Source organism: Falco peregrinus, chromosome 8, assembly GCF_023634155.1.
Source record: "Falco peregrinus isolate bFalPer1 chromosome 8, bFalPer1.pri, whole genome shotgun sequence".
Taxonomy (NCBI): Eukaryota; Metazoa; Chordata; class Aves; order Falconiformes; family Falconidae; genus Falco; species Falco peregrinus.
Window position 1 is genome coordinate 59,003,058 of NC_073728.1, and position 18,919 is coordinate 59,021,976.

The following is an 18,919-nucleotide window of genomic DNA, read 5'->3' on the forward strand; positions in this document are numbered from 1 at the left end:
CATTTTCCCTAGGAATTTAAGGTCATTAAGTACACATAGTCCTCATGGATTAACAAACCAAACAAAAAAAAATCCAACCAGCAGTTCCTACCCATGAATTAATACAGCCTGTCCCTTACCCTTCCAGGTCTCAACGCTGAGGTGGTTTATTCTCTGCCTGATTCTGCCAACGGACACTTTTCAATTGAAGAAACCACAGGGGTGATTCGTCTGGAAAAGCCTCTGAAGGATTCCCAGCATTCAGCATTTGAGCTGACAGTCTGTGCTACAGACCGGGGCACCCCGGAGCCCCTCTCTGCTCTTGGCACTGTCACTGTCTCCGTTGTGGATCTAAATGAATATCTGCCTGTTTTCCTGGCCCCTGAATACGTGGCCATGGTAAAAGAAGATGTGGCTGTGGGTACAGAGGTCCTCAACTTGTCAGCCTTGACAAGGGACAATTCAGAAAACACAGAGATCAAGTATGAAATTGTGAATGGCAACGACCACGGGAAATTCCAGCTCAACTCAAACACAGGTAAGACGATCTCATGCCAAAGCAGGTCCTGGCTGACCAAACATCAAAGGATGTGCTTGTATGTGTCTTCTCTCGTTCTTCTCCATTTGGCTTGCACTTCTGCTTCCCTTAGTCTTTAGCCAGCACAAGGGTAGGGAATACAGTCCTCTAGCCTAAATTTTACCAGCCAAGTCACTTGAGTAGTCCAAATCTTACTGAAATTAATGGAAAGATTCCTGCCGTATGTCTGGGACCTGAGACAGATCCATAGCAATGAGGAATACACGGAGAACAGGATGGGGAAATTTTTCCACTTCAAAACACAGGAGAAGGTAATTGCATTTTAAAAAGTCTCTCCATCCTGATCCCACAAGGAACCTGCAGACCAGGGTTAACAGGCAGCTTTATTAGGTAGCACTCAATGAATGTGGATAGTTACCAATCTGTTAACCATGAGCAGGTGCTGAGCCAGGTTTACTAGCCAAATAAAGCACTGCTCTGTTTGCACAGTGAACTGGTAAAAGCTGTTATCAGAAGGCCAATGTCAGCTTCCTAAAACAAGCCCTTGGCTGTGTCATCAATGGCCTTCTGCCCATGGCTGCAACATCCTCACCTACAGCACCTTCCGCAGCTTCTCTGTCCCCAAGGCTCTTGCTAATTTTTCTACACCAATCTTGTTAATAGTTGGTACGTCTTAAAAGACATAAAACAGAGTCATTTCCAGGGGATAATTTTGTGACGGTTTTAGTGCTGAACCCAGGAAAGCATTGAAATACACAGGCACATTCTGTCCCCCATCGTTATGTTTTTCCACTTTCACTTTGTCTTCTTTGTTCCTCACTCATTTTTTGAGATGAACAGCCGCCTCCTCCTTTTTATGTTGCATCCCAAGACTCACTTACTAATCACAGCATCCTGCCATGCACCTTTTTCTCCTGTACATCTCTGCATCTACGTCTCACACCTTTTCATCTTGCCTATGACACAGTTCAGTGATGCTCTACTACTGCCTTGGTCACAGCTTTCAATAGCATTGTTGGATTCTCATCCTATTTTGTCCCAGATCTCCTGCAATCAAGAGTCCTGGAAACCTCCCTGAATAAAAGCTTATTTCACCTCTTCAAACATGAGGCAGGTTATGGCAGAAACAGTTCAGTCATAGGTTTCTTTATGTGATGCCATGACCTTCAGTGTCCTGATTTAACCACAGAAGGTCAAAGTCAGGTGAACAGCACCTTTTCAGCTGGCAGTCTGGCAGTTGTCTCAGTATATCCCCAGTATTACAAAAAACCTCACGTGCCATTCATTCAAAGTATCTTCTGCCCTTTTCTATCCATCTGCCAATGCAGGTGCCTTATACATAAATGGGAGCTTGGACTTTGAAGCGAGTCATGAGTATTACTTATCCATCGAGGGCACAAGGAAGGGCTCAGCTTCTCTCAGCGATGTGACCATGGTAGTGATCAACATAACTGACATCAACGACCATGCACCAGAGTTCATCCAAGACGCTTACTTTGCTGATATCCGGGAGGATGCTGCAGTTGGAGAAATCATCCTTACGGTATGATTATGAACCAGGCCAGCTGTCTTTACTTATTCTTTCACTTGTTCCATGCGTTATTTACTCTTCTTTTGCACTTCTTTTCCTTGGACGCAGCCACCTCAGTGGGTTTGTGACATTCAACATCTAAGATTTAAGAATGACTTTAAAAAAGGATGATTGCCAGAATTCCTGACATTCCATAGACAGGAAGAACACTTTGCCTTTTAAAACATCTTTAGGTGAAAGCTTGAGATACCTAAGGGGGGCTCAGGAGCTTTGAGGACCTCCCAGGAGAGCTAAAATGCTTGCAGAAGGCCAATACCCTTGTGACCTGAGGAAGGTAGAGGCTTCTGTGGGCAGGATAACGGAGCCCAAGGCATGCCCATGTGGAGTTTCCTGCCCAGCCTGTTACCATCACAGGTTGGTAAAGTCAGGAAAGGGACAAGGAGAAAGCCATTGTTGTAGCTGTGTTGAGTTTTATCTTGGAAAAACTAATGAATGATGCTTATGTAAACCACCTTCCTTCCTCCTCCTCATTTGAGGCAAGCTCAGACCAATACCCTTAAATGACAAGGAGGTGCTGCCCCCATTCCTCCATGGCAAGGCCTTTTCAGGCCAGGGGGTGTAGCTTTTTTTCCTCCTAACAGGTGTCAGCTGATGACTTGGATGGAGCAATGAACAATCAGATCACATACTCAATCGTGGGAGGGAACCCACTGGGACACTTCAGCATTCAACCTAAAAGTGGGCAACTCAGCATCGCCAAGCATCTGGACAGGGAGGAGGTGAGTTCAAGAAAATGGGAACAGTAAGGCTAAAATAGATGTGCCCCAAAAGGCTGAGGAAGCACAGTGTATTCAGTTACCTCCCGTTTTCTGACTGATCTACTCATAATACTGTAAGCAGAAGGCAAGTCTTTCATTCATTTTCTAGACTCATAGATACTGCTGTAGCAAGGCTGGGCTTTAGGGAAGGCAACATAGCCTTCAGTGGTCACAGCTACGGGCTTTGGTCTGCTCCACTGGTACAAGCTGGCTGGGTGAGAGTCAGTCCCAAACTGGAAACCAACAGGGTTGGATTGCTTCTCTGCATCAGAGCAGCACAGAAAACAGGCATGGGGAGGAGATGGAAAGGTCACCTGGACAATCTCTCGTTCATAAAACAGTAGCAGCTCAAACACTATTGACAGATGTTTGCCCAGCTCTGTCTCATCCATCTTTGCCAAGCTGTTTCCCTTCTCTGCAGCTATTGTGAGGCTGATTTTCTTTAGCAATGTGCTTTGAGATTTGTGGATGGAGAGCTCTGGCCAAGGGCAAAGCTGCTTTTATCATGCAATGCATGGCCTCAAGCATTTCAACAAGCTGCAGCAGAGTACAGCATCAATGTGAAAAAGCCACTGTTCCTCCATTTCTCCCAAGTAATCATGCACTACGAATCCTCCAGATCCCCAGTTACTCCCTGACAGTTCGAGCCACAGACAACGGCCACCCTGCTCAGTTCAGTGACGTCGCTGTGCGTGTCCATGTGTCTGATGTCAATGACAACCCTCCTCGGTTCTTCCAGCTCAACTACAGCGTGGTGGTGCAGGTAAGCCAGGAGACAGTTTGTTCTCCCAGTCCATTGGGGGGTACTAAGGTACTCATGCATGGGCTGCTGTTGGAGCAGAAGGGTAAGACAGGATGAAGCATGCTGTTGCTTTGTGCTCATTGACAAAAAAGAACTGGTAGCATCTGCAAGGGGAGATATTCTGCCAACAGATGCCATTTTCTCTTTCAAATAGCTTCAGGCACCTCCTGTCCTTTCAGTACAGAGAGTACAGAGCTTTTCATACTTTCCAAGCCTGACCTGCAGCCCCTTTCTTCCTTACAATCATCAATGTCTACACCACAACAGAAAAAGCAGACCCAAGCGCGTGGTCAAGCATCATCATGTCTGCTAGATGCAACCCAGTTGTCACTTGGACTCAAAACACCTATATACACTTGGAAAGAAATGCAGACAAAACATGCTTTCATCTGCTCTCGTGCTGGCATGACTCAAGGGGAAAGCAAGGGCATCAGCTCAACTGTCTGCACTTAGCTGCCACATATGTAATGTCATGAAAGGGAGTCCCTTGCCACCACTGGGTCTCTGCCTTTACCGGCAAGAGTCTCAAGCCTGCGTGTACTAGAGATGCATACGGTGTACGGGATTTCTTTCCCTGTTCCTCATCTAGCAGCTCTAGGAGCACTGTGGGTTCCCCTGGGCCTTTTCTCTTTGCTTGCCTTTCTCCACTAGCATCTTTCCCCATTCCAGGAGAATGCTCCCGTGGGTACCAGCGTCCTGGAGCTGATTATGAGCGACAGAGACTCCCCAGAAAATGGACCGCCGTATTCATTCCAGATCACCCAGGGCAATGACGGGAAGGCTTTTGATGTCACACAGAATGGTCTGCTGGTGACATCATCCATCCTGAACAGAAGAATGAAAGAACAGTACCTATTACAAGTCCAGGTAGAGCCTGCCTTACTGTCCTGGTATCTGAATCCCTCAGCAACCTTAAGTAGCAACAAAATGATTGGGATGGCACAGCTGGGTGGAAACATCTCTGGATTTGGAGAAATCCAATTTTGCCACTTGGAGCCAGCTCCAGAGCTCATTTCTCCACACAGCCTGCCCACAAGAAGCAGGGGGTCAGCTTCTGCACTGCTAAAAATCAGATAATATCATGAGAAATACTGCCAGCAGTTTCCTTAGACGGATGTTTTTCCCAGCATCATTCTAGTGACTTCCAGTTTAAAGTGAGACCTAGATCTGGTCCTAAAACTTTCTGCAATTACCCTTGTCATTTAAGAGGTGGTTTAAGCTCCTCTTCAAAGAGGATTTCTGTTGTTGCAGAGTGAATTAATTATTTTTCAACATTATCAGTAAGGATAATTACAAATCCATTACAAACAAAAGGATAACAACATGTAAAACACATAATTCTTCAGTAATAGTAGGTGTTCTAAAAGCTAGGTACTATTATAAACTTCAACCACTAACGGCCTGAGATTAGGGAGAAACTTAACCTATAGCATGATTATTTGCATTTTTCTATTTTGAGGTTCCTTGACTCATGCTAGACAGACATTGTCAGAGGCGGGACATGGGCTTAAATAGTCCAGAAAGTGAGCAAGTATGTTGATGTGCATAACTGCTACGGATCTTTGCACCCTCAGTTACACGTGGAACCCCACGGACTGGCAGCATCTCTAAAGATGATTAATCCTCAGGAAATCAGAGCTGCTTAGGTGTGCCTCAGCTGCTGATGAGCACACAGAGAAATGAGCACAATCCCACTGCTAACAGAAGGTCTCAATCAGTCCCCATGCTGGAAGGCATGCTGTCATTTCCCTGGGGCCATCTCCAGGCAGAGGTCCAACTCTGCTGCCCAGTTTTTCCCACATCTTCTTCATTCCCAAGCTGCTGCCTGACAGCTTCCACGCATTGCTACCTGCAAGGCATTCTCCTTTGCAAGATCAGCCCATCCAGTCGGGTGAGACGGCAGTAAGGCAACATGTGGCTATAACTCATCCTCCCGTTTTCCTTGACAGGTCTCTGACAGCGGTATCCCTCCCCTGTCCTCATCTGCATTTATAAACATCCAAGTGACTGAGCAGAGCCAGTATGCCCCCTCAGCCCTTCCCCTGGAAATATTCATCACCACCAACGAGAAAGCCTTCCGAGGAGGCGTTCTGGGCAAGATCCATGCCACGGATCGAGATCCCCATGACACACTGGTGTACACTTTGGTGGCAGAAGTGCCCCAGGAGGGGCTGTTCTCTGTTGGGGCTGCAGATGGGAAGATCATTGCTGGGGACAAGCTTCCTCATGGTCACTACCTTCTGAATGTGACAGTCAGTGATGGTACATTCACAGCCACCACCAGTGTCAATGTCCATGTGTGGTGCTTCACGCAGGAGGCCTTGGACAAGGCGGTGGTGCTACACTTTCGCCACCTCTCCCCTGAGGAGTTTGTGGGGGACCATTGGCGCAACTTGCAGAGATTTCTGGGAAACATCCTTGTCACCCGGCGCCAAAACATCCACATGGCCAGCTTACAGCCTGCAGCTACCTCTGATGGAGTGGACCTGCTCCTGGCTGTTGGAGAGCCACATGGCTCCTTGTATGAGCCTCGGGTCCTCGCAAATAAGATCACTGTGTCAGCTGGGGAGATGGACCAGCTCGTTGGTCTCCGGATGAAGAAAGCAATCCATGTGCCATGTCATGGGTCAGATTGCGCCCACCGTGTCTGCAAGGAATCCATTCAGCTGGATCCGGGAATGATGTCTACTTACAGCACTGCCCGACTCAGTGTCCTCACCCCACGGCACAGCCTGGAGCAAATCTGTTCTTGCAATGGTGAGCAATCCTTCCTGGTCATGTCCTACCCTATAAACCTGGGCAATATTTTGTTTTCCTTCAGTACACTCTAAAGCACCTGGACTTTCCATGGAATTAGGTTGCCCAGTAACCTACAAATCTGCCTGCAATTTCAAAGCCAAATCTAGATTCTTAGAGTCTGATTTTTTTTTCTTTTTTTTAAATTTATCTCCAGTAGCATTTAACAGCAGCAACATCTATCTATCTCATTGGGAAAAGTCACTCATACTTAGCAGGTAATGAAGCTCAATGATCAGAATTTCGAGATCCGAGTTCCTCTGTTGATCCTAGACTCAGCAAAGCACAGAGTAAATGATAAATCTGAGGAAAGCCAAATAAACCGTATTTGTTATACTCACTCTAGAATACTTCAAGAAATAAATGGAGGGAGCAAGGGTCAGATTAACATCACTTGGGCAGGAATTGTAAGGGAATACCATAGAAGAATATAAAGACTTATTAAGGATGAGAAAATTCAAGGATGCTGTAGACCATATTGAGGGGACCTTCAAGGTGCTATAGGACAGAAATAGCCAGGCTGCTATTGCAGGACTGCTTTACAGTTGAGTACATAGAAGAAATACTGGGAGATGCAAATGAGAGCTGTGCAGTACATGAGTTGCCACAGATGGGACTTGTCCTGGACAGTTATGGTGTCAGGCTGGAGAAAGAGGCAAGGCTTGATACAGTCCATAGTCTCAAAGTGTAACGAAGATGAGAGCTTTTGCTCATTTGCCTTCCAGGAACAGCTGTAAGGTTTGGGGGCCACAGCTACGTTTGGTACCAGCACTCACACATTGGCTCCTGGCACATGCACTTTCGCCTGAAAACCCACCAGCTGCACGCTGTCATGTTCCACGCTAACGGGACTGACCATGCTACACTGGAGGTATGTATTGCAATGCACAGGGATTTCTTTAAAGCATAAAAAACCTTACTCTCTCGGGGAAGGGAATCACAGAAAGAAGCTGCAATAATATGTACCCTTAGTAATTCATCTAAGCTGTAAGACTTGAGAAGGCCAAATGAAAGCCAAGCACGGTTCGGCGATGGCTGCAACCACAACTAGTGAATATTTTTACATCTGTGAATGCACATACTAGTCTCTGGCATGAAAGCAGCATACACCCATATCATAGATCTACATCATCATCTTTCTGTACGGCTTGCTTCCCCATCCCTCTCTTATATCACACCTCTCAGGGAAAAGGATTTGCCAGGTAGAATTTTCCCCAGACCAGTCTTCTGAGAACAAACTTCCCCCAAGACCTCAGGAGTGGAGTCAGGCTCCCCTGAACAGACAAAACATTTGCCAGATCACATTATGGCTCCAAAACAGGGGAGGCAGCCATACTGAGCTAGAGGGTTGGGGTACCAGGGCAGAGATGAGGAGGGCACAGGACAGCTCTGAGATTGGTATCATCAGCCTTTACCTGCATCAAAGCGTATGCCAGTCAGGTCATGCATCTAATCACATGGACCTCAAATTAAAGACAAAATAGGAGTCTTAAATGCTATTTCTCAAACCTCTGCTCTTTTCAACCACTTTCTTCAGGTGGTTTCACTGTTTAAGACACTTGCAAAGCCAGGAACATTTCAGTCTGATCACTCTCCTCCCTCTGGTACAACACCGAATCTACCCAACATTCAAAGATCATCTCCCTCTTCACTTTGGCAACAGAAGGAAAGTAGCAGATGACTAAAGAATGGGGGGGTTGTATATTCCTCATCAATTAAATTCAGAGCAGTTGAAGACCAAGATCACAGGACATACTCGCCAACCTGCAGAGGTTTATCTCTGAGACTAATCACATTGAGATCTATACCCTGTAACCTACCTGGAAGTGTTCATCCCTGAATTCCCTCATCCCTTCTCATGGTTTCACAACCCCATCTTCCTATTTTGAAATACTTTTCTTTCCACTGTTGTAAAAGACCCACACAGACCGGGAGCTGCACAGCAGCCAACACCCAGAGACCTGCCCATAGTACATATTGCAAGCTCCAGCTGCCACAGCTATTGTTCCTTACGAGCAAGAGTAGAAAAATTTCATCTGTATGTCCTGTATCCATCTCCAAGAGTGACTTTAAGCTGCATTATAAAGGGATGATGAGAAAAACTTCGCAAGAAGGGTCCCCAGCTTTCTGCCCTGTCTCCGGGTAGTTCCTAGTTCAGCAGAAGGACTGCAGCACTCCAAAGGGCGCTCAGAGAGGATGAGGTGGCAGGAAGCTCTACTGAGCCAGGCCTAACACATGGAGAAAAAACTCATTATTGATGGAATTCAGTGTGCCCATGATCTCCAGTACCCAGGCATCTCCACAAGCTTTTCAACAGGAAACATTCATAAAGCCTCCACCATAAAGTTGCCTGCGATTCATTTCTTCCCTGACTCACTTATTAACAGTATCTCAGGGATCAAACCTTTTCCAGACCATCTGACCTGAAAAAAACTGAAGGAATCCCTCAAGATTTTAAGCTTTGTAGAATGCAGTACTCCGGGTATGAGCCAAAGCTTTGAAAGCACCAGAACCAAGGGTTTGTAGATTTGGTGAAGAGGATGAGTTCTCCCAAGGGCATGCATATAATCACCCTTCTAATCACTAAACTCTCCTGATGTTCAGAAATTGGTTGCAGCAAGAGGATGGCAAACCAGGCAAGCTGGGAAAGACTTGGCAGTCTGTCAGTTCTTGCTCCAGGGAATCAAGTTCTCAGCTGTCTCCCAGCCTCAGAAATGATAAGCCCAATCTACAGACCCATCTGAAGTGAAATCATGTTCCTCCAGATAAAGTGAAGTGACAAAGTGCTCTGGTGCACTTGCCAATTGTGCAAAGAGATTTACACACACATGCTGCCCTGAGGCCCTTCCATGGCATGTGCCAGCTGCATCCAGCACTTCCTTCCTCGGCAGCTGCTCTCTCCTCCCACTGGGATTTATTTATACCATGGGCTTCTCCAAGTTTACTCCTGTCCTGCTCTGCTTTGGACCCCTCCAGAGCAGCCCCATCATATTGTGTGTAGTTTCCTCTAGAGTTCAGTGTAGCCCATAATCACTCCTCTTCTAGCCTCTTCAAGCATCACCACTCCTCACTGGCTCTAATGCCCCCCATGGAGATCTCTTTTGCCTGGGATGAATTGCTTGATGTTATGTAGCAAGCTCTGCAGGATTTCCCTCAATGTTTTGGTCCATCTCTTTTCTCCTTCTCCATAGCCTCTTGGCTTCTGTAAGAGAGGGTTTTATGAACAAAGCACTGGGGAGAAAAAGGTGAAAGAGAGGTTTACCCTGACTTCACCCTGAAACCACACAGCTAACCCTTCCTATCTCCTTCCTCCATACAAGCATTGATGAGCCACATTATAGCAATTTCCGAAGTCCCAGTTTAATGCAGAAGACACTGGTGTGATTCACTTTCAGCAGCTCAATATCTTGTCTCCCTCCCATCTGCCACAGATCAAGGATTGGACCACAACACCTATCAGTAGCTTTGTCCCAGCTTTCCAGCGTGCTGGTTAGAAGCTGGGTACCACAGTAATTCCTTTTTCTGTCTCCCAAATCCTCCTTGCTTCCTCCTGAGAAAGCTGCCAGTGGTCCACCTCAATGAGGTCCTTCCAGCACTCTCACCATGCCAAAACGGCAACTGCTCCAACACCTTCCCCACCACTAACAAGACAGTGAGAATAGAATAAGGGCCACATGTCCCAGAACAAAAGTCCATTCATGACTGGTGATGAAGTCATGGATACCCTGAATACCAGGGCTCTGACTAGGCTCAGAAAGGCGAGAGAAGGGGCGAGCAAGCTGCAGGAGTATGATACATGGCTCTGCACCCTGTTATGCAGAAAGACGAGCTTCTCTTCCTGAACACAGGTCAAAGGTTGCAGGAAGGACCATGGGTAAAACTCTGCCAGAGAGATGAAAATGTTTTGCAAAGTAAAGGCGGTTGCACTCACTTAAACAGGCTTTAATTGATCCATGCATAGCTTAATAGGGGTGAAAGAGGTTGCCTGTGCCTAGCTGGTAATTCTTAGAGTCTGAAAGTTGGGATTCACCTTGACTCTCAATGCTTAGGCAAGGAGAGAGGGGAACAAGCAGCAGAAGTGTTGAAAGCCCCCATGAACAGCATCTACCTGTATCACAGCTAACCATGACTTGTGGGATGTGTTTTGCAGATGGCTAATGGAGTGCCTCAGCTTGGTTACAGCTGCCGGGGGAACTACACTGGGAACCTCTCCTCCTCACGCTTTGTGAGTGATGGTGAGTGGCACTCAGTCTTCCTGGAGGTGAAGAATACGTCTGTCCGCCTGCTCATTGATGGCCTGGGAAATGCCTCTCTCCAGCTGCCAGGGACCTGTAGTAACTCCCAGGGCAGGCGAGACCTGCTTTTTGGGGGCCTCCGACATCCGCTCCAGCCCCAGAGAGTCACGTGGGGGTTCAGGGGCTGCCTGGACGTGGTTGCAATCAACGGCAGAGAAGTGGTTCTCCTGCCCGGCAAAGGGCAATCAAAGGAAGTCATGGAGGAGGTGGGGATAAAGCAGTGCTGCTCCCCCACAGGCGCCTGCAGCAGCAACCCGTGCCTCAACAATGGGATGTGCTCCGAAACTCATGGAGGAGGTATGTGAACATCCTACACAGAGCAATAGGAGAGCAACAAGCTATTAATAAGAGAGGGGAGGGAAAGATGCAACCTCTTCATTCATCCCTATATGAGGGGCTACTCCAGAGGAGAATCAGAGGTCCCACCCCAAGCGACCTCAAGTGATAGCTGACTCAGTGCAGTAGCAGCTGGGGGTATGAGATCACCATCCTGGCTCTCACCGGTGGACCATGGCCCAGAGGGCAGAAAGGTGTTTCTAAGGAGTGTGCATGACTTAGGAGAGTGCAGCGTGTTGCCAAAAACTCAAATGCAAATGGAAATTCCACCCACCCCTCTGCATCCTCTTTGCTTAAGGAGCCATTAGCGAGGCTGGAATCAGGCAAGATGGGATCATGCAGCGATGGTATCTGGGCAGAAACAAGCCAAGATCTTAGTCTATTCCCACTGCAGTTGGTGGCTCCCCAGGGCTATGGGAAGGTATATGGGAAAACTGTAAGCTCAAATCCAAGAGTCTCAGGTTAACACGGGGTGCACATGCCCAACAGAGCTTTGAAACCAGGCTCTGCCCAAGACAGTCTCACCACCACCCCATTCCTCCCATCAGAGCCTCTCCCCAAAGCAAGCTGTATCACAGGGACGGGGCTAGTTTTCAGCGGCCTCAGCAGGAGGAACATCCCAGTGATTCCACCCTTGTGTTACTGCCCTATACCCATGTCCTAGCTTCCAGCACAGCAGGGCTGCACCCCATAACACCTTGTCCCTGCGAGTCCAAGCCCTGCCTGCATGGGGGAGCCTTGTCTGTTCAGATAGACACTGTCCATGCTTTGGCCTTCCTTGGGGCAGAGGGGTGCCTTCCAGGCTTCTGCGTGGGGCAGAAGCTCCTCCTGCAGCTCTGTAGCTCTTTGGGGCCGTTGCCAAAACCCACACCCTGCCCAGCGAGCAAGCGAGGACAGAGGAGGGAGCACACCTCCTCCTGCCCTGCCTGCAGCCTCTGGGAACAAGATTCCCAGGCCTGTCGACTCAGCAGCTGCTTGGTTCAGATGAACTTGTTTGACATGAGGTGCATCTGTACCAAACAGTTAGGCTGGCTGGCACTCAGGCCTCAGCCTTACCCTTGAGACCCTCTGCATGGAAAACCCCTCTGGCTGGGCTGGAAGAGGCTCAAAACCCATGAGTTGAAAATTCGTCTCTGCTCTAAGTCAAGGCATCCCCTGCTTGCTTTGCAGAGAGCGTACAATGGGAAGGGGAGGAGGAAAAATCACTCCCTCTTATCATCCAGCGCCCTTCCCTTAGTTTCCTTCCAAGGTGATCAATGTCTCCTGCAAATGGTCCAACTGCCCAGGAAAAAAGCCTGTGGGACCTGACCCTAGGCAGAAACATGCAGGACACTGCTGCAGGGAAGGGGTTGTTCGAGGGACATTTCGTTTGTGAGGTTATCCTGGCTGCCTGGCTTCCTTGAATGTTGTGGGCTCAGTCCTGGAGACCACTGACATGCAGCATGAGTTTATGCAAAGCTCTGCCCAGGGATCTCAGGCATGGGATTACATGCACAGGCAAAGACACGTCTGTGCAAGCGAGCCCGGGTAAGCCACGTGGCCGCGTGAGAACGCATCTGTGCAGAAAGGGTCAAAGCCAGACCAGCCACCACATCAACCACAGCGCTCAGGACCACAGGTGCAAACACATGTGAAACCCCGCATCCAGGAACACGTGTGTTTGGGCACACACAGCCCTACAGGCAACGTCCAGCACCTGCTGCACAAGTGTCAGCCTGTCTTGTTGTACAACCACTAACATGCATGTGGAAACAGGTCTGCATTTGTTCACCCCATGCTCTAAAGCAGGGATGTTTAGCTTGTGGACAAGTAGCAAAGACTTTTCAAGCATGCTGCAAGATGGAAACTCTGAACTTCCCACATGGCACCACTACCTGAGTGACTAGCAGGAACTCAGCACAGCCAGGGACATTCCCATGCTCAGGGCTACACTAAAGAGCTGCCAAAGACGCAAACAGCAGCAGCCCCTCCAAGTGCCCAGCTATGCTGGATTTCTCTCTGGCTGCAAGCAGACACATCCTGTAGGCAAGAGAAACCCAACATGTTGAGACAGGCACTTCATACCGCGAGAACTCGCAGGACCAAGAACTTCGGAGAACAATAAGTTACAGAGGATTGCATTTAGCAGCGTCAGAAACTGTGAATCAGCCAGGCAGGCTCCCTTTCCTTTAACACGAATACGTCCCCCAGCTTCTCCTTGCAGTAAAGCTGTGTGCCGAATGCATCCCTGGCAGGAGAGGACAGGCTTGACTTGTTGCTTAAATAGTTCTCTAGTGCCGTTGCATTACCCTAGAGTGACCACCCAGCCTCCAGCAACGGCTCCAGGTCCTGTAACATACCCACCAGCTCCCCATGGATGGCTTGGGTACCCCACAGCGAGTACCTATGCTTAGGTAGCCAGGTTGACCCTTTATGGGTGCCATCAACACCAAGCACTCTTCCTCCCTGTTCTTGCTAGCTTTTCCATATGGATGCAGTCTCTGTATGGAACTCTTTCACCCTCTCCAGGTTACACCTGCATCTGCCCCGGGCTGTTTTCTGGTGAGCACTGTGAGCTAGGAGACAGTCCCTGCGAGTCCAAGCCTTGCCTGCATGGGGGAACCTGCACCCTCTCCGCCACCGGCTACTCCTGCCACTGCCCTGAATGGTACCTGGGCGAAAGGTAAGGTCTGGGAAGCCTTTGGCACAGGTGATCTCCCACAGTGGGCTGAAAATATGATCTCTACTAATGAGTGTTGCACACTTCTGGAGCTCACCACATCCAGACACTCTGGGATTAATGGCAAATTGCGTGTACCTGAGCACTGCAGCAGGGAGGTGTCTGAAGGCAGAGCTGAGCAGACCAGGATGCAGACAGCTCTGCCGTCATGTGCCCATTGCCCCTCTGTGCCCATCTCTTCCAAGCAGGAGGGAAAAGAAGAAAAATCCCCCCTCCTCACAGATGCTTTGAATGCCTGCAGATGCTGTGCTTGGTGCAGGTTCAAGACCTCTCCTAGCGAGGGACAGTCTCTCCCCACATGCTGCTCCTCCCTGCAGTGTGAGCTGAGCTTGGCTGTGATGGGGCACCCTGGCAGCAGGGTGCAGGCAGGGTGGACTGGGTGGCAGGAGGATGCCCTGAGGCTGAGGAGAAGCTGAGACACCCACCTGTGTGCTAAAGGGGCAGACGTTTTTGCCTAGGACCAGCTTTGCAGGACTCACCCAAGGGGAATTGCTTTACCAAGTCATAGCCATGATTCATCCAGTTCAAAGCTCAGCTCAGGAGAGTGGGCTACGCTGAAAAGTGGGTGCAGGATGCCATTCCCCCTCTTCTGTCCGCCAGCCTACAGATCCCCCTTATCACCAAGTGTCAGTGTTTGGCTTTGGCCCTGAACCCTACAGTTCATAGGCTTCAACTTCACTTCGAAGTTCTCACCATCAGTGTTACAGCTTGCATACATTTCCCGTATAGGAGGTGTCAGTGCACAGTTGCCAGGTATCAGCAGCTAGAGAATTAACCCAGGCCCAGAGGCTGCTCTGCCGCTCAGCACTACCTGCCGCAGCCACACACACCCCCTGAGCCCTCTGCCCTGCCTCCAGCCCAGCCTGGTGAGACATACCCAGCACAGGCTCGAACAGCATCACGTTCAAAGCTCGAACAGCATCATGTCCAGTTAGTCCTGCCTTAGCCACTTATCCAGGATGAACACTGGTCCTTTGAATCAACACAAAGGCAGAAATTTTTCATGCAGCTCTTGGAATAAAAGTATGTAACTGAGCATTAGGTGGCAGTGTAATATCTGAAATCACCAGTCATCCAGCCGGAGCCTGTGGGTGCACACATACTGAAACACTGACTAATAAACAAGAGGAGCCCAAACCTCAGAGAGTTTTTTCCATAACAAGGAAAAAAAAAAAAAAACCGAAGGAAAGCCAAGAAAGCATTGTTTTATTCCCCCCAGCATGGGAACATAATTACTATTGGAAGGAAAGGTCCTCTGTACTGTTGGGGAATGTTTAGGTTGTGTGGAGTGGAACAGGACGGAGGATCAGAAATACAGTCTCAGTTCTTCAGATGCTCCATAAAATGCCAAAAAAGCCTCTCAAACAAGGACGCTCGTTACACCATTTCTCAGGCTAGACGTTCCCCAAATGTTTGCAGCAACCTGCAGACATCCACAGATCATCCTGAGACCCCACAGAGCCTGGAGGACACATGAGACTTCATGAGAGGTAAACACAGCTCAGAGTGACCCTGGGCTCCCCAGTTTAACAGGATGGGAGCATCTTTCCATGCAGGTTATCCCTAGAAACTCCAAATGTTCCTCTGAGACAAGAAGCCCCCATTTTAATCTGTTGTATATGAGTGAAAAATTGGACCATCCTGTAAAACATGGTCTCCTAAAAAGCATCATTTTATACTCAAGGATCATGGTCCTCTGCCAGGAGAGGCAGGTAGCACGAATCTAGAAAGGCAGGGAGAGCAGACCAGCTTGGAGCATCTTTGGCTGGTGTAAGTCAGCGCCCTGAACAGGATGATGCAGTTTCAGCTGCATCCCCAGGCTGATGGTTGTTGCCTCCATCCTTTCTTCTCTACAGGTGCGAGAAGCTGGCTGAGGAGTGCCAAGACAACCCATGCCGAAATGCTGGGCGCTGTGTGAGCAACCAGGGCTCTGTCCATTGCATCTGCCCATCAGATTATCAGGGGGACTACTGCACACAGCCCATCATCACCCCTGCCATCGTGCCCACACAGTGGGCGGTGGGTCCTGAGGAGATCGCAGAGATCGTAGCCGGCGTGCTGGGGGTGGCCATCCTGGTTGTGGCCTTTGTGCTCATCCGCAAGCGCTACCGCCACCGGGCCAAAGCACACAAGCCTGTGGCCCGGGAGGACCCCGACCTGCTCTCCAAAAGCGAGTACTCCAAGAGCGTGGGTGTGGGAACCCAAGCCGTGCCACCCATTGAACTCAACATCCTCAGTGATGCAGCACACAACAACCTGGACCGGGCCACGCCAGAGCAGCGCAAACCCACCAGCACCCCTGAATTCGTCACCTTCAACTCAGCCAATGCCCCAAAGCACCGGGGCACCATTGTGTGCAGTGTGGCACCCAACCTGCCCCCCGCTGCACCCCCCTCCAACTCTGACAACGAGTCCTTCATCAAGTGCACCTGGGCCAGGGAGGAGATGGGTCAGTAGCCACAGCTTTTTCATGCTCTTACACATCCCTCTTCCCCTTGTGAAGCAGTCCTAAGGTTTGCAAACATGAGGGACCAACAGTGTTGGTTAAAGCCAGCCAAAGCACAGGTAAATGCTGCCCAAGCCCTGCTATAGGTCCTTTATTGGCTCTTCCCTCCCTGCTCACCAGTACATCCCATTTTCAGCTTTAACCTGCTTAGCCTTGTACACGATCAGCAGGGAAACCATCAACCATAGCGTGGATTCCCACACATCCTGGCACAAAAGACCCTATAAAAGAGAATAACAAAGCTAAGGGGAAAAAAATTAAGATCCTAAAAGTCCGTGTGAGTTTTAGTGGAGGTATTTGCATCAGTGCTCCTAGGCAGAGGGATCACACCCTCAGGGAAACACCTTGCATGGCTTTGGACAGCAAGGGTACTGCTTCCCTCCATGCAGGAGTTCCTCAAAGTACACTGTTAGAAGAGAGTTCACAAGAGTAACTACAGGCAAAGGGAGAGATCCAGTGGACTGCTTGCTCTGCCCCCATCCCTTCATGGTGCGAGCTTCTAGCATCCAAATGGTGTGATGAAGTGTGTCTTTTGGGTGCTAGAGTAGCAGGCGTCTGAAGGCTGGTGGGAACACTACCTCAGCACAGCCAGGGGACCCCTCAATTCCCAAACAACTCATTTCCCAGCAACTACAACTCTCCTGTCCCCATGTCTCCTCTCTTCCCTGGTCTGCCACATCTCCTGCAGGCTCAGAGTCTACAGAAGGAATCAGCGGGAGGGCAAGAGAGGGAAAACAACAGTTTGAGCTGCAGCTAACACTACTCTGTTTTATTTCAGTCTACCCAGCAGAAACAACCTACTGGCCCCCCCGGTACCTGTCATCAGATGTCCAGGAATATTCCCACTATGAGATCATTCAAGGTCCCCCTGCATCCTCCTCCCACCCTCCTCTCCCCCCACCACCCCCACCACCCGCAGACGCGGAGCCGGTCGCCCTTTACGGGGGCTTTCCCTTCCCGCTGGACCAGAGCAACAAGCGGGCCCCCATCCCACCCCGCTACAGCAACCAGAACCTGGAGGACTTCTTGCCACTTGGTCCCATGGACATGGGAGCCTCCCAGTGCCAGAACGAATATACGGCCATCAGCTACTACCCAGCCCAGCTGGTGCAGGGCGAGGGCGTCCCGTACCAGCCCGACCCTGGCTACAAGCGGGTGAGCATGCGCCTTAGCGTGGCCCAGCCCTCCTATGCAGACTGCGAGGTGGGCCACCAGCCCAGCATCCGAGCCCAGCCCCTTCCACCCCCCAACTACGAGGGCTCTGACATGGTGGAGAGTGACTACGGGAGCTGCGAGGAGGTGATGTTTTAATGGGGGGCTTGTTCTTGAAATGAGAAGCACATCTCCATGCAGAACAGTGTGCAGGAGGCTGGCACATGCCGCTGAAGGGAGGCTTACATGTGTGTGTCCCCAGCTTGCAGCATCTCCCCCTGCATGGCTGGGTTGTAATTTGGCTGGACCTTCCCCCCCGCTGCCCTCCATGGTGCTCCATGCTGCAAATGGAGGGGAAATGCTCCAGCCACTGCCAGGACACAGAGGATGCTCCTGGGATGCCAGTGACTAACCTGCCTCCTTGCCAAGGGGACTTCCTACGACACCACGCAGGACCACAGCATGCCACCTCCTCCCACCCCGGGCTCCCTGGCCACAGGGATGAGGAGGAGGAGGGCAGCAAGCAGGCATGGCAACAGTTGTGGTGGGAGAAGGTGTGAAAGGACTAGTGATGCACAGCCTGGGAGTGCCCCATGTGGGATAGCAGAGGTTCCCTGCCCCCAGCTCTGGCTCCAAGGGCTTGCATCAAGCCAGCAGTTTGCCCAGTGGAATGGATCAGCTGGTGTAAACCCTCTCCCATGTCTGCTCCCCATCACAGGGAGAGAGATGAGGGAATACAGCTGGTCCCATCAGCACATCTCTCACTTGGCCAATCAAAACTCAAAGGGGGAAAAACAAAACAAACAAACAAAAAAAGTCCATTTCTATAGAAAAAACAAGCAACAAGCTCAATCACACCGGGAACCACCCACAGACTCAAACCAGCACAGCCAGCAGCAAAGCAAGACCCCTGCCCAGTCGGGCTGCACTCACAGGAGTAAGGGAGACCTTGGCCCGAGGATGCGGGCCCAGACATGTCGTTGTGGCTGCTGCGGTCCCATGCTGAGTGCAGCGGTACGTGGTGCTGTCACTCAGCTGGGGCTCCCCAGCGTGGCCCAGAAAAACTGGGCAGCGCCACGTGACGGGGCACTGAGGCTACTGAGCGTGCGTTTGCCTGTATGTCCGTGTGCTTGGAAATGTATTGTTTCTTCGTGAGAGGTTTTCTTTGGTTGGTTGTTTGATGTAACTTTTTTGTCGATTTTTTTGGAAAGTATTAAAAGAGTTTGGATTTTTTTACTATTACGATCTTATTTGATAACTCAGGGATTCCCTTGTAAATAGGACATCCCTGCCTAGCTCCAGCCAAGGGCAGCCCAGGGAAGGGAATAACAGCGTATTTTGGACACTAGCACCCCCAGACTCTTGAACCTTCAGAGAAGTACTAAGACAGCAAGTTCAACACACCTCTGAGGATCCTATAATGGCCAGAGGAAGGAGGCAGACCCAT

The 18,919-nt window shown here is 49.8% G+C and overlaps 1 protein-coding gene across 1 annotated transcript in view; it reads left to right on the plus strand.

The window, feature by feature from the left end:
* The window catches only part of FAT2 (FAT atypical cadherin 2), a 46,539-nt gene extending 28,283 nt beyond the window's left edge, over positions 1-18,256 (plus strand). Inside the window, exons 13-23 of the mRNA XM_027778814.2 lie at positions 128-517; positions 1,846-2,060; positions 2,690-2,827; positions 3,486-3,629; positions 4,338-4,535; positions 5,618-6,425; positions 7,190-7,335; positions 10,615-11,056; positions 13,604-13,757; positions 15,671-16,263; positions 17,099-18,256. Of these exons, the coding sequence (XP_027634615.2) occupies positions 128-517; positions 1,846-2,060; positions 2,690-2,827; positions 3,486-3,629; positions 4,338-4,535; positions 5,618-6,425; positions 7,190-7,335; positions 10,615-11,056; positions 13,604-13,757; positions 15,671-16,263; positions 17,099-17,631 (3,761 nt within the window). The 3' untranslated portion in view covers positions 17,632-18,256. The remainder of the gene's footprint in view (positions 1-127; positions 518-1,845; positions 2,061-2,689; positions 2,828-3,485; positions 3,630-4,337; positions 4,536-5,617; positions 6,426-7,189; positions 7,336-10,614; positions 11,057-13,603; positions 13,758-15,670; positions 16,264-17,098) is intronic.
* Positions 18,257-18,919: the final 663 nt, after the last annotated feature.